The 14609-nt window shown below is 41.6% G+C and overlaps 1 protein-coding gene across 1 annotated transcript; it reads right to left on the reverse strand.

The window, feature by feature from the left end:
• Positions 1-7500: 7500 nt before the first annotated feature.
• On the reverse strand, positions 7501-12930 carry LOC135967625 (E3 ubiquitin-protein ligase KCMF1-like). The gene is made up of 2 exons (XM_065531188.1): positions 12673-12930; positions 7501-7905 (listed from the first exon to the last, which is right to left on the reverse strand). The coding sequence occupies exons 1-2, from the start codon at positions 12861-12863 to the stop codon at positions 7596-7598; spliced, it is 501 nt and encodes a 166-aa protein (XP_065387260.1). The 5' UTR covers positions 12864-12930; the 3' UTR covers positions 7501-7595.
• Between the last annotated feature and the right edge of the window lie 1679 nt (positions 12931-14609).

Below are 14609 nucleotides of genomic sequence, written 5' to 3' on the forward strand. Positions count from 1 at the left end.
TCCAAAAAAAAAAAAATAAAATAAAAATAAAATAAAATAAAATAAACAAACAAAAACAAACAACAATAACAAAAACCCTGCCATTGGCTAGAGGCAGTTGAGTGCTCAAAATGGGGAAAAACAACCACCAAAAGCCAACAGGAAGTCTGAAGAGGGAAAAAAAATGGATAAGGAGCAAGTCTTGTCCCTTCTGGTCCTGAGTGGGTGGGGCTTATGTTCATGCTGAAGTTCGGGGGGCTCCTTCTCAAGTCCTTCTTTCTAGTCTTGCCCTGTGAAGCTGTAAGTAGAATCAGTATTCCAAAGTCCTTTTCTGGACTGAGGACAGAGGCCACACCTTCACCCCTCAGGCTCAGACACCAGCAAGAATGGTAACCTGGATGGTCCTGAAAATTCTGTAGGCAAATGGAACTGAAATGGCAGATGTCACTAGAAGCATTAATAAAACACACACACACACATGCACACACCCCCCCCCCATAAGGAAACAGGAGAGGAAGCAGAGAGGGACAATAGGATAAATTGTATTTCACAGGGGATTTAAAACTATAGAAATGAGGCCAGGTGTGGTGGCTCATGCCTGTAATCCCAGCACTTTGGGAGGCCGAGGCAGGTGGATCACCTGAGGTCAGGAGTTTGAGACCAGCCTGACCAACGTGGTGAAACCCCATCTCTACTAAAAATACAAAAAAGTAGCTAGGGCTGGGCGAGGTGGCTCAAGCCTGTAATCCCAGCACTTTGGGAGGCCGAGACGGGCGGATCACGAGGTAGGAGATCGAGACCATCCTGGCTAACACGGTGAAACCCCGTCTCTACTAAAAAATACAAAAAACTAGCCGGGCGAGGTGGCGGGCGCCTGTAGTCCCAGCTACTTGGGAGGCTGAGGCAGGAGAATGGCGTAAACCCGGGGGGCGGAGCTTGCAGTGAGCTGAGATCCGGCCACTGCACTCCAGCCCGGGCGACAGAGCCAGACTCCGTCTCAAAAAAAAAAAAAAAAAAAAAAAAGTAGCTAGGCCTGGTGGCATGTGCCTGTAATCCCAGCTGCTTGGGAGGCTGAGGCAGGAGAATCATTTGAACCCAGGAGGCGGAGGTTGCAGCGAGCCGAGATCATGCCACTGCACTCCAGTGTGGACAACAAGAGCAAAACTCCATCTCAAAAAACAAACCAAAACAAAAACTACAGAAACGCCAAAACACCAGTGCCACAGATGACCAAGTCTGAACATTACTGACATCTTAAGATGACACAACACGGAAGTCACACTCAGTTATCTCAGCGAATGCAATGTCAAGTGAGGCGCACAACCCAAAGTGTATTCAAATCAGAAAACAGGTAAGCTTCATGGCAGGTGGTGATGTTATAAAGGAAAATCTATATCAAGGGTTCAGTATGAATTAGTCTCGGAGCCTGCCACAATATGCCATTTACTCTAAAGTACGGTATCGTCAGTATGATATTTTCCAAGGTGAGTCTGAATCCTGAGAGGTCAGCACACGTGGTGGCTGATATCCGATAGGGCAATTCAACAGACACTGCTAATTAGCATACTGTATATTTAAAAATGGACTTTTATGGGCAAAAGAGTGTCTTGTTGTCATGAGAGGTTCTCCTGGGCAAAATTAAATGGATTCAAGGCTGGCCAGAATAGCTTTCATGACTAGGGTGTAAGAATCCATGAACTCCCCTTCAGTCCCTAGGGACAGCGGCTGAAGCCAGTGTCTGTTGGTCCAGTCCACTCGCCAGTACAGGAGTGCTGTAGAATCTTACCTCAGAAATATTGCTGCATCTACCTCAAGAAAACCTTGTATACAGGGTGTGGCCAGAAAATCTACAAGGAGAGAGAGCTGGGACTCCATCCAACTTACAGAAGAGGATGCTTCTGGGCTGGTTTCACTATTAAATGAATATGGATCTCTTATGTGTGAGGCAGACTCCAAACGCTCTCAGTCTAATTTGGTAGATTTAAGGCAGCAGCTCACTCACCAGATCTGATCGGCCACGTGATCGACCACAGGCAACAGGCTTGATGACCTTTGAAAACATTTCAATTGTGTAAGGGAGAAAGGCTCTTTTAGAAAATTCTTACAGGGGAAGTCTGTAAAAATCACAGTTGGCAAATAATGCTTAGACAAAGCTTCATACCTACTGGGAACTCAAAAAGTATGTATGAATGAGAGCGAGCAGGGAACTGATGGTTTCTATAGACAGAGGAGCCAACATTCTACAGGCTACCTGCACTGTCTGCCAAGGACACAGTCAGATGCTCGGTGTCCTGTGGTTAGTAAAGGGCTCCTTGAAGAGAATCACTATCTAGGCCTGTGGAAAGCAGCCCCAGTCTGTGCACATGCAGCCCACGGTTTTTTTTTTTTTTTTTTTTGAAGACAGTCTTGCTGCGTCCCCCAGGCTGGAGTGCAGTGGCGCCATCTCAGCTCACTGCAACCTCCACCTCCTGGGTTCAAGCAATTCACTGCCTCAGCCTCCCAAGTGGCTAGGATTACAGGTGTCCACCACCACGCCCAGTTAATTTTAGTATTTTTAGTAGGGACTGGGTTTCATCATCTTGGCCAGGCTGCCCTTGAACTCCTGACCTCATGATCCACCCGCCTCTGTCTCCCAAAGTGCTGGGATTACAGGTGTGAACCACCATGCCCGGCCCGACATGGGTTTTCAAGTCAGCCATGTGTAGCCCTCATCCATATCTGTGCACTATCTGTACACCAAGTAAAGTTACCGGAGACAGTCAGACTTAAGGGTTTTTTTTTTTTTTTTTTTTTTTTTTTTTGAGATGGAGTCTCGCTCTGTCCCCCAGGCTGGAGTGCAATGGCGCGATCTCTGGCTCACTGCAAGCTCCGCCTCCCGGGTTCACGCCATTCTCCTGCCTCAGCCTCCTGAGTAGCTGGGACTACAGGCGCCTGCCACCTCGCCCGGCTAATTCTTTGTATTTTCAGTAGAGACGGGGTTTCACCGTGGTCTCCATCTCCTGACTTCGTGATCCGCCCGCCTCGGCCTCCCAAAGTGCTGGGATTACAGGCGTGAGCCACCGTGCCCGGCTTAAGGGTTCTTTTTAATTGATCTCTTTAGTTGCTGTAAAGGTAACTGACTTACTAAAGTTAACGTGAGGACTTGAGAGCATTCTCCTTTGTGATTCGAGGAACCCTCGTTAGACATTACCCACCTGATAGCAACCAACTAAAATGTGATGTGCAGGTTCAGGATCGACTTCTCTGAGATGAATCATCTTTCAAAACTTGAATTTGCTAACCAAGTTGAGGAAGTGGCAACAAACATCAAGTCACATCTTATTCGAGGTCTGCTGCAGGGTTCCTTAAGTAATGAATGTTTGCATTTATAGAACACTGACAGAAATGGGCTGAAAAACTAGAGAAACCAAGAGGCAAGAGTACTAATTAGAAACAAATGTTGCGTCTGCAAGGTTGAAGCCGATGAGCACAGGGAATTAATTTTTACACTATTCTGAAAAACAGTCACTTGAATTTGGCTTTGGAATACTGTAATGACTAACTCAGACATAGCCATGTTTAATAGCACAGAATTTCATTACACTGTCTCAACCTGAAAGTCTGCAGACTGCTGCTCCATCCTGCACTCTAACCCTAACCTCTATCCACTCCAGGCCAGACATAGGGCTTCAGTTACTACTGGGGATGAAATGTTATGAGAGACTCCTCCCCAACCTCTTCCCTTCACCCTGCCAACTGCCATCCTACCTCCAATCTCAAGGAGAGAACTGTTTTAGTGTTTAGTTGAGCTTTAGAAAGAGCACAGATAACTGTTACCTTTTTCCAGCATAAACACCAACTTTTGCATGTAATTCTGGGAAAATTTCGTACCCAGTATTTTATTTTATTTTATTTTTTCGAGATGGAGTCTCGCACTGTCACCCAGGATGGAGTGCAATGGCGTGATCTCGGCTCACTGCAACCTCCACCTCCCAGGTTCAAGTGATTCTCCTGCCTCAGCCTCCCAAGTAACTGGGATTACAGGTGCCCGCCACCAAGCACAGCTAATTTTTTGTGTTTTTTAGTAGAGACGAGGTTTCACTATGTTGGCGAAGCTGGTCTTGAACTCCTGACCTCGTCATCCACCCGCCTTAGCCTCTCAAAGTGCTGGGATTACAGGCGTGAGCCACCGCACTCAGCTATGTTTTTACTGCACATGAAACCAATATTGCATGTACCCCTTAAACTGTGCATGCAAATAATTAAGAAACAGGCATGTCATATAAACATTGCTGCAGGGCTTCTCTACAAAACTGTTAGAGCTTTTAGCACCCATTCCTCCATCACACTTAGTTTTTCACACATGCCTGTATCAGTAAGCCATATTAGACCCCACTTACAGCAGACTTAACATTGGTACTGAACACCGTTACAGGAATCCCATTCAAAAGATCCTTTTCTCCAGTCACCTGCTACCCTAACCTCTCTGTACCGTGTTCTCCTCCTACTCCCAACCCCGCTTTATTTGTCCTTAACTAGAGCTATGAACTATTGACATGTGTGCTCACCCCAGGATCCATGGAGTAAAGTGTATAAAGTATTAATATTTGCAGTGAGGAGCCTAGCTTTTTTCGGTAAACTAAGGCTTGGACCTATCAAGAGAACTCTGGACCTGTTAGCTGTTCTCTAATTGTGGCCCACAGATGAGAAAAAACACAAAAGCCTTGGTGACCTTTGAAAATCTGTCAGTATATTATTGAAATTTCTAATATTGAGAGAGAAAATGGGGGGTGGGGATAATGGACTGGGTTTTTTTGGTTACATCTATTATTTCTAATAGTGTAATGTGCTATCCTAAACTTCCTTTCTCTGGGGACCACAGGGAGAGAAGCTTTCTCTTACTTTACCTGAGCCTCATTATAAGAACCCACTATTTTGTTAGTAGCAAACCTAGGTTCTACTTCTGTGGATTTTTTTTGTTTTAAACAAAACAATGCAATATAAATACAATAATTTCACGGTAGCCAACCATAGGAATTGTATCTTATGATTGCAGCCATACAAGGAAGCACAGTTATTTCTATTTGTTCAGAGTTGAAATTAAACTTCTTCCAGAGCACCTTGAGGAGAAAGATTTAAATGATTTCTTAACAGGAAGTAAAGACAAGCACTGTAGAACATTTATAAACTTATATCCTAGACGCTCAAAACTCAACCAAACAAAAACTTCTCAAAACTCAGGGTCTGGTCCTTAGAAATTTGAAGGTACTGCCAAAATAAACAGTGGTGTATTTTGATTTTGTCTCCTGTCCATCAAAGTCTTTGCAATTTTTATTCAACAGTACATCCAGTAATAAGATGTTGATCCAGAAACTAAAGAAAAGGGACACAAGAATTTCAAGGGCTTGAATATATTTTTATATTGATATTCTGTGTCTTTCTACCCTAAAATAATACATTATTGATTACATACAGGATGAGGTGAGGTGTTTGTAAAATATCTGGTAAAAATAATTAATATACAGGATTCTACATGAGATGGAATCTTATGACTCCTTAGGTCTTCTGCAGTGTTAAAGTGATCACCTAAATTAAACTGCTCTGAATGGACTTACAGTTCTTCCCTAAAACCATGTTAAAAAATGAAGGCTCTTACATTTTCCCAGAATTTGTGCAGAAAAGGGAAAGTACATAATTGGCATATTTAAACATTTCTCCCATCCAAAATAATGCATTCACACAAAACCAGGATCTCCCACGTTTAGCATAAAAAGAAAAAAAAATACTGGATTAGAGATATAAAATCTCTGAGTAATGGTTAGGTTAATCCACCAACACCAAAGAAATTCAAGTGGTCAACAGTCTTGAAAATGCTTTATTGAAATGTGTGACTTAGTGCAGATGTGTTTGAAAGACCACAGCTTGAAAACTGGTTTTTGAAACTTCTCAACAACCAATCGAAAAAAAAATGAAAATCCCTACTGGGCTTGACTTCTAGTGTAACCAGAAGCCTGGTGTGAAGTTTTCCTTTAAACATTTTCCATTACAGAAACTAAAGAAAACAAAGCTATTATTGGAGTTTGAAGTTTCAGAGGAGAAGCAACAGTTTTTCAGACATGTAGGGTGACTTCTTTTTCGGTTACATTTGGATGAACATGGACTTCACAGTTCTCGGAAGAACAGCGGAAAGGTGTTCAAGTCTGTATGCTTGTCATGTTGAAGAAACGGAGATACACGGACAGGAAAGGAAAAGGATGACAGGAGAAAGAGAGGAGACTGAGAAAAGGGCTCAGAGAAAACAGAACTGGAATGAGACAGGATTAGGTTAAGTCTGGTTATAAATTTATCAGAAGCTGTGCGCACCTTTTTAAAAGTCCTAAATTTACATTCCAAAAACTGCCCTCCCAATCCCCAAACCCGCTGTCCCTGCCTTGGAGCTATTGTGAAAGTCTATGCACAAAAACTGAAACAGGAAATAAAAAATAACCCAGCCCTTCCAAACCCCAAAACAAACCCAAAAAAGCTGTACTTTTTTTTACACATAGGATTAATAATATAGGCATATAGGTGGCATGATTCAATTGAAAGGCTTTACTTTTTATGCCAGAAAAAAAACCCAATAAATAAAAGGTGCTAAAATTAGCATTAAGAATTTGGTTGTAATCTATTGACAAATCTGGGAAGGCAAATCCTCAAAGCTCCCCGATACTGATCTGTCTCAGCCAACTACAAAGCAAATACATAAATAATGCAAAATATGATTGAGAATGTGAGATTTTTAAAAACAAAGACAACATAATTCAGGTTAACTCTGTTGAACAGTCAATAAATGAAATTCATCTACACCTGAATAAAACATACTTAACAATTGAAAAAATTTTAAACCACCACAAAAAGTAAAAACTTTAAACAAACATGAGCAGGATTTGTTTTTAGGGCACACAAAGGCCCCTGCAGCAGCTTCCAACGGTAGCTTTACTGCTGTGTCTTCTACAGATGAGTTAAAGAGACAGGCTGAGCCCCACACAGGCAAGATGACTAACAGGGAGACGGGACAGTCACACAGGGCGGAGTGCCACACCCGGCTACCATCCCCAGATTCCACTGCAGAGCTGGCTCTGTGCGTAGGAGGCACACAAAGAAAGGTGATTCAGGCAGACGTTATTCAAAAGCTACTTCGTAGTGTAACCGTTGAATAATGTTTGGGAAAGCTTTGGGCTTTGTATTTTTTTTTTTTTAAGTTTTACTCCTTGTATTTAATTTTTTAAATAACAAGGTCACTAAAACTCATGCACGCTGCAAAAAACCTCATGCAGTAAGTAGTTAAGGTAAACCATCCAAGCAGTTTTTATTCACTAATATTCATAAATACACACAGCAGCTTCATTAGAGATTTCAATTTTCCTCTTCAGTTTGAATGTGGAGTATCAGGAGAGCCTTTTGCAGGTCAAGGTACAGGAAGCAGAGATGACCCCTGCACTGCTACCTACATTTACCTGCTAGAAGTAAAAATTAGTTAAGTGGAAATGATTATCATATATATTTTCTCTCTTCCTTTTGAATGTACACAATGTAACAAGAGTGACAGACCTGAAATTACAATCACCAAACAAACCCAAGATAGTTGTTGTCCACTTTCATTGGCAAATACAGCACAGAGGACATTGTCTGCGAATTGGGATGTCATCAAAGAGGAGGTGGTGGAGCTCATTTCCTTTATTACTCTCTTTTAAATGTAGGTTTTCTAAAGCAACATCTAAAGGCATAATATCTACACAGCCCATAGCACCAAAATCTGCCATCTCCCCCCGATCATCCTCGTCTGAGGATGAGCTCTCTTCACACACTAAAGTGGACAGAAGGAGCTCTTGGACAAACAGGCTGCGGTCTGCACGCTCTCTTTCCATGGACTGGCGCTCCGTTTCAGACATTTTAGGATCATTCAACCTGTGTAAGTTAAAAAGAAAAGACCTTATTGTTAAAAAGTCAATGAACAATGGCATGGCCAATTTCTACAGTGCTCTCCACTGTGCAAGTTTTACAGTTGGCAAAATTCAGAATGAGACATTGCTGGAATATCTGGCTCTAATTTATCCTTAATTGTGTTGAGACGAATTCCCCACATTTGTTGCAATACTGTTACCTGGAGGTGCAAATCTATGCTTTAATTAGACTCAATGAGAAAAAAATATATACATTTAGACTTTTTCCACTCCAGAGAAAGCTAGGTGAAAATTTTCTAAGGAAAACAGGATTTCTTACAGATTAGACGCTTGGGAAAGTGTCTAACCAGAATTTCATCTGGGGGTAAATACAGGAAAATAAAACACAAAAACAAAATCTGCAGTGAACAGAATATTCAACTGAAAAATATCCGAAAATTTCCTCTGACTGTTTTCTATTACTCTATTTAATTCTTCCTGGTATATGCAGAAGCTAGAGAGGGCAAGAAAACACATACACCCTCCTACATTTCTTCTACCAAGACCTACCGTGTAGCAGGGCAGACGCAAGGTCTACCTGCCTGACTTGCTCCCCTGACGCATGTACTTACGAGATCTGGGCTATGCTGGGAAACCCGGCTCATATGCACAGAGACTGGACACATGTTAAGAGCTGAAAATTCTACTTATCACTTGTTACTAAACTTGTTAAATTACTTTAAAATGTCAATCTCTGGCCGGGTGCAGTGGCTCACACCTGTAATCCCAGCACTTTGGGAGGCTGAAATGGGTGGATCACCTGAGGTCAGGAGTTCATGTCCAGCCCGGCCATCATGGTGAAGCCCCTTCTCTACTAAAAATACAAAAATTAGCAGGGCATGGTGGTGCATGCCTGTAATCCAAGCTACTTGGGAGGCTGAGGCACGAGAATTGCTTAAACCCGGGAGCCAGAGGTTACAGTGAGCCAAGATCGTGCCACTTCACTCCAGCCTGGGCAGCAGAGTGAGACTCTGTCTCAAAAAAAAAAAAAAAAGGTCAATCTCCAACAAAAAATGATATAAAATTCTGCTTAGTTTCAGTACTGGTTTTCTCTACACTTTCAGTGGCAAAGAAAGGGAAACGAGCAGAAGCAACGGGGCAGCAAAAGGAACAAAGAGGGAGAATATGGGGACACTGAAAGGAGGCCCGGCAGGCATACATGACAGGTCTTCTCCCTGAGTACCCAGAGGCAGCACCCTGAGCCCAGAGACAGATCTATTCTACGCTGCCCTACTGCCTGGCACCTGCTCCCTGCTGTTCTCCCAGCACTGCAAGGCCCATGCCACCACGGACGACACTAACGGCGGGTCAGGCTCTGAGTGCTCTTTGAGTGCATTAGGGACTATTATTATCAACATTTTACAGGAAGAGGAAACTGAAGCAAAGGTTAAGTAATTTGCACAAAATCTCATAGGTGCTAAGTTCAAAACCACTAAATAATTAGGTATCTATGACTCAGAAAACAAAAGATCAAATTTCAGAACTGAAAGAATGCAAAAATATCTGAAAGGTAATTACAGAAAAGCCATAAAATCCACATTGAAAGGAAATGACTGATTACATTTATGGTTAAAAAAAAATTAAGGCTATCATAAGAGAGTATCTAATGGAATAGAAGATTGAGTAGACTACACATTTTCAACCCAAAGCTATAAAAATATTACGAACTGAAGTCATTCCATGTTCTTAGCTTTGGAAAAGGTCTTTGGTAAAGAAAAAAAAAATTTAGAGAAGTTAAACCTTGTAACAGAAAGATAAAGAACGTAAAGAGGACTACCCACGTAACAACGAGGCGAACTAAAAATATACAGCCTGCGGCCTTCAGTCCTCGAGAGAACATGCAGTAACAATATTACTGTTTGTTTTTCAGGGAAATAACTGAGAAGATACCTCATTCCTGAGAGGCAGGTAAAGTCTGCGTATGAGGTACTGGTACTAGGTCTTGACTTCCTGATGAAATATAAAATTTAGGATATAAATGAAACTGCAAGGCTTGCGAGGATCTTCAAGTTGGGGTTAGCAAAATGAGCTGGTCCCATTGTCAAAAGATGAGATCTGGCCAGGCACGGTGGCTCCAAAGCTGTAATCCCAGCACTCTGGGAGGCCGAGACGTGCGGATCACGAGGTCAGGAGTTGAGACCAGACTGACCAACATGGTGAAACCCCATTTCTACTAAAAATACAAAACATTAGCCGGGTGTGGAGGTGTGTGCCTGTAATTCCAGCTACTTGGGAGGCTGAGGCAGGAGAATCACTTAAACCTGGGAGGTGGAGGTTGCAGTGCAGCCTGGGCAACAAGAGCGAAACTCTGTCTCAAAAAAAGACCGATCTGACTTACACACTCCAACAATCACTTTCTAAAAGGTCAACTATCTTGGACTCCAAAGAAACTGTGACCTTACCATCAGTTCCAGGGCAACATCAATAGGAACTGCCCCTGGTCAAAGAAAAGACCAAAAATAAGGCTTGGGCCCTATATATATCACATAAGAGCTGAGTGACCAGAGACCAGGATCTCTCCTGAATACACTGCAGCCGTTCTCCTTGCCTTGAAAATTCACAATGCATGTTAATACATTTGAAGTTCTGAGAAGCCCAACAGTAAATAATCTCTTTATTCTTCTTACTTTGCTTTCTCTGACCTTATTAATTGGGGGTGGAATAACATAATTACATATATTCCTTAGAATATATGAAGTTAAGAGAGTATTTCTGGGGAAATATTGCCTTAAATAAATCATATGATACAATAAAATATGTGGAAAGTGGTTTGTAAATTACATGGTACCATACAATGTACAGTATCAGATGACAGAAGGGGAATTTCAAGAAGCTACAACCAGAATTCAGGGAGAGCACTCAGAGATCACTCATACCATGCTCTGAGAGTTGGGTGTGGAATAAATGCACAGACAAGCTCACTGAGTAGTTTGGGTCTTAAAAAAAAAAAAAAAAAAAAAAAAAGGATAAGGCAAGGGTGGACAGGAAGGTGTCTTTTCCAAAGGGCACTGGCAAGACGTTCCACCCACAGTTCTGTGAACTCTCAGTAGAAATGCACACTAGTAGATCTCCTTTTTGAGGCAGGAACTTAGATGTGGTATGCTACGGACCTGCTGCTGGTCAGTACCTATCGGTAAGGCTACATGGCAGCAGGTAGCTCCATCTGTGGCCCTGTGGTTCTCTTACATTAAAGCAGCATTATCTGCTAATAACCAGGCACAGTTACTGACCTAGCAGAGGTCATTCAAAGGTAAATTACCCATTTACATGTTTTTTCTTGGTTTCATAACAAATAATAATGAATACCATTAATTGGGCCTTTACTATAGGGCAGACACTGAGCCAGACCATACACATACCAGTATTCCATTTCATCCTCAAAATAATTCTCTCTCTAGAGGCAAAACTTCTGGGATACTGATGATAAAATTGAGGTTTGGAGGAGTGAAATGACTTGCCTGAGGTCCAAAACTTGCAAGTGGCAAAGCTGGGGCTCTAGTCCAGGGATTTTCAAGCATTTTTTATTCTGCACCCACACTATGTTATTTATAACTATACACATGCACCACTGGATTAACAGAGGATGAGATAAAAGAAATATAAGTAGAAATTATAATATTTTCTTCTAACCTCCCAATGAATTGTCATACACACTGCATTTTGGAGATAATGATGTATTACACAAACTCTATTCTTCATTTTACAGTTCTTTCTTTATATTCCTCTCTGCTCCCTTAAAAGCCCAAATTAGTCCAGGTTCATTATCTGTAGAGGCTAAGTCTCCACTCATCATTGCTCTTTTTAAAATTCTTTATGTTCCTGAAAGTCACATAAAACGCCTATGAAGTTCTGGCAGACAAATACATACAGTTGCTAACAGTTTCAGAAGCGAACAGGAACTCCATCCACTAGAGCAGTTTACTGTTGTACTGAATATTATTTATACCATGGGAAGTCATTTTTTTTAACAGTTACTTTTGTGTGCCAACCATAAAAATTTAAATCTAGCTTTTTTAGAAATTCATAGGAGAAAACTGTCACTGTATTATGAAATCCTTCTTATACCTTTTAATATTTCACAGTAGATTAAAACTGGCAATAAAAAGCAATGTTAATTATGATAAATGCACCTAATATGAACCATATATATATAATGATATAGTGTTTAATGTTTTATGGGTACTATGGCAAAACAATTCATGTTATATGATGATATATACCTTGAGAACAAGAAGACCAGTTATTTTATTTTAGAGACAGGGTCTCACTCTGTCACCCAGGCTGGAATGAATGGCATAATCTTGGCTACTGCAACCTCTGCCTGCAGGGCTCAAACAATCCTCCCGCCTCAGCCTCCTGAGTAGCAGGGACCACAGGTGCGCACCATCACACCTGGCTAATTTTTGTAGAGAGAAGATTTCACCATGTTGCCCAGGGTGGTTTGGAACTCCTGGGCTCTGGCAATATGCTTGCCTTGGCCTCCCAAAGTGCTGGGATTAGAGGTGTGAGCCACTGAGTCTGGCCCAGTATTCTTAATTTATTTAAAAGAATTACTATGTTTCACATTCTTGGGGAAATACTGAATATGCAGTTTTAATCAGAGATTTGTGAGTTTTAATCAAACACAGAATTTTAAAGAAATATATATGCACAAAAGAGAAAAGATAATTCCAGATTGTAGTGGCAATAAAATACTACTTCCCAAACAAAATTCTATCAACAAATGAGCTACCTTGTTAAAAGAAACTGGGAATTCTGGAGAGTCTGCTGACTGCTTTCTGTATTAGCTATGTTGGTTGTTGCTGTGGATTGTGTGAGTGCAGTGGTGACACTGCTTGAGTTAGTACGCCGGGTTGCGTCGCGTGCGGTCTCCAGTTGTTGCCGTGCTGCCTGGGCATGCCGCCGTTCTAGCTGCAGCTGCATCTGCAGTTGTTGTAACTGAGAAGCGGAAGGGCCAGAGGAATTAAGCTGTCCTCCTGCAGAACGTCTCACTCCTGATAACTGAGATAAAAGCTCTGCCAATGGAAATGAAGACAATTAATGTCTGCTTAATACTGAGGAAAACAAAACGCTACAGATCACTCTTTGACTGGAACAACATCAAAAGCATTGTGAACAGGTAGGTAACCACAGCAGCATACAGTTTCAGTGAAGAGCTGAATACCTTCTAGAATGCCTCCTGGAGGCAGGAGTTACTGTGTACAGAGAACGCAAATGCATACGAATATCAACCCAGACCCAACTATGTTTGCTTTCAGTAAAACTTACATTGTCTTTAAAATTATCTGCATAATAGACTGATTTAGTTAAGCTTTCTCTTAGTATTTAATGAAGTGGTTTATCTGCGGGCCCAATTATAATATAAGCTTTCTCAATATGTGTTTCATGGAAGCAGGGATGAGGTCTACTGTTGACTATATTCCCAGCTCTCAGAACAGGGCCTGATATAGCAGGAATTCAAACATTTACTGAATGACTGAATGAATTATTAGGATGTAGCCCAAGAGGCCTGGATCATTTCTGATAGTGGCCCTTGAACACTCGCCTCTGGCTTCTCCCTCTAGTACCTTCTGGTACTGCTATTTCAGAGTACCACTGCAGTAGGTACCACTAGCAGTGCTCAGCAAGGCTGACTGGCTCCTGGGAACCTGTTGCATCTGACTGTACAGCGTACTTAGTGGCCTGTTATGATCCAGACTGTCTTGTGTCCATAAGGCTGTACTCATTAAGAGGTGTAAGCCTTTGTCCCTGCACCCTCATCTACGTAAGGTGCAGTGAAATGCCTTCTTCCAAGTGGAGGGTCTACCTCGCTTATAGGGAACCGATGATTGCCTTGCAGACACTCTTAGAACAGCAAAAACTCTTTATCATTAAAACTCATTAACAGTTTCTGTTTTCTTGTTCACTGTTGCTTTATCCCAGGCTTTTGATAGCACTCTTATACCACTCTTTCATGGAATATACAGTCTATCACTAAAATAAACTAATTTTCACTGACAGAAAAAAAAACAAATGAAAATTTCTCAAATTTGAATTTTGCGCCCGGAAACTACTTTAATTTTTAGTGTCTGCCACCAAAATAGCAGGTAAATATTCCCTTTGGATGAAGAAATGTTTTTTAAATCCCCCAAACTCAGTTTGTTAGGCTTGTTTTTGTTGTTGCACACCCAAATGTTCAAAGCACATTTGGAATTAAAATTTTATATGGTATATCTAACTTTTTAATAACATGATAGGTGTCACATTATTCTTAGGTTTTTTTTTCTTTTTTAAATTTTTATTTTAGATTTGGGGGTACATGTGAAGGTCTGTTACACAGTTAAACACATCACGGGGGTTTGTCGTACATATTATTACATCACGCAGTACCCAATTAAGTCCAGTACCTAACAGTTATCTTTCTGCTCCTCTCTCTCTTCCCACCCTTCCCCAGTGTCTGCTGTCTCCTCCTTTGTGTTCCTAAGTTGTCATTTAGCTCCGATGTTCTCAGTTTCTATTACAGATTTACACTTACCAGTGTGTCAGGTGTTCTGCAGGGCACCTCATGGCTTCCAGGTAGGTGCACACTTCACCACATGGACACATTTCAGAACTGTTGCTTTAAATGTGTGCACACGTCCCACAGTCTTACCACTTGTCTGCTTGGTGTGTCTTGCAGATTGTCAGGCT

Source organism: Macaca fascicularis, chromosome 16 (assembly GCF_037993035.2).
Source record: "Macaca fascicularis isolate 582-1 chromosome 16, T2T-MFA8v1.1".
NCBI lineage: Eukaryota > Metazoa > Chordata > Mammalia > Primates > Cercopithecidae > Macaca > Macaca fascicularis.

What these genes read in the sequence shown, in the direction of transcription:
- LOC135967625 (XM_065531188.1), bottom strand. Translation starts at nt 12,863, where the DNA reads ATGCAGCTGCAGCTAGAACGGCGGCATGCCCAGGCAGCACGGCAACAA. An exon ending in TCCCAGTTTCTTTTAACAAG is followed by an intron (nt 7,906 to 12,672) that starts GTAGCTCATTTG and finishes TAACTTACACAG; the next exon opens with GTTGAATGATCCTAAAATGT.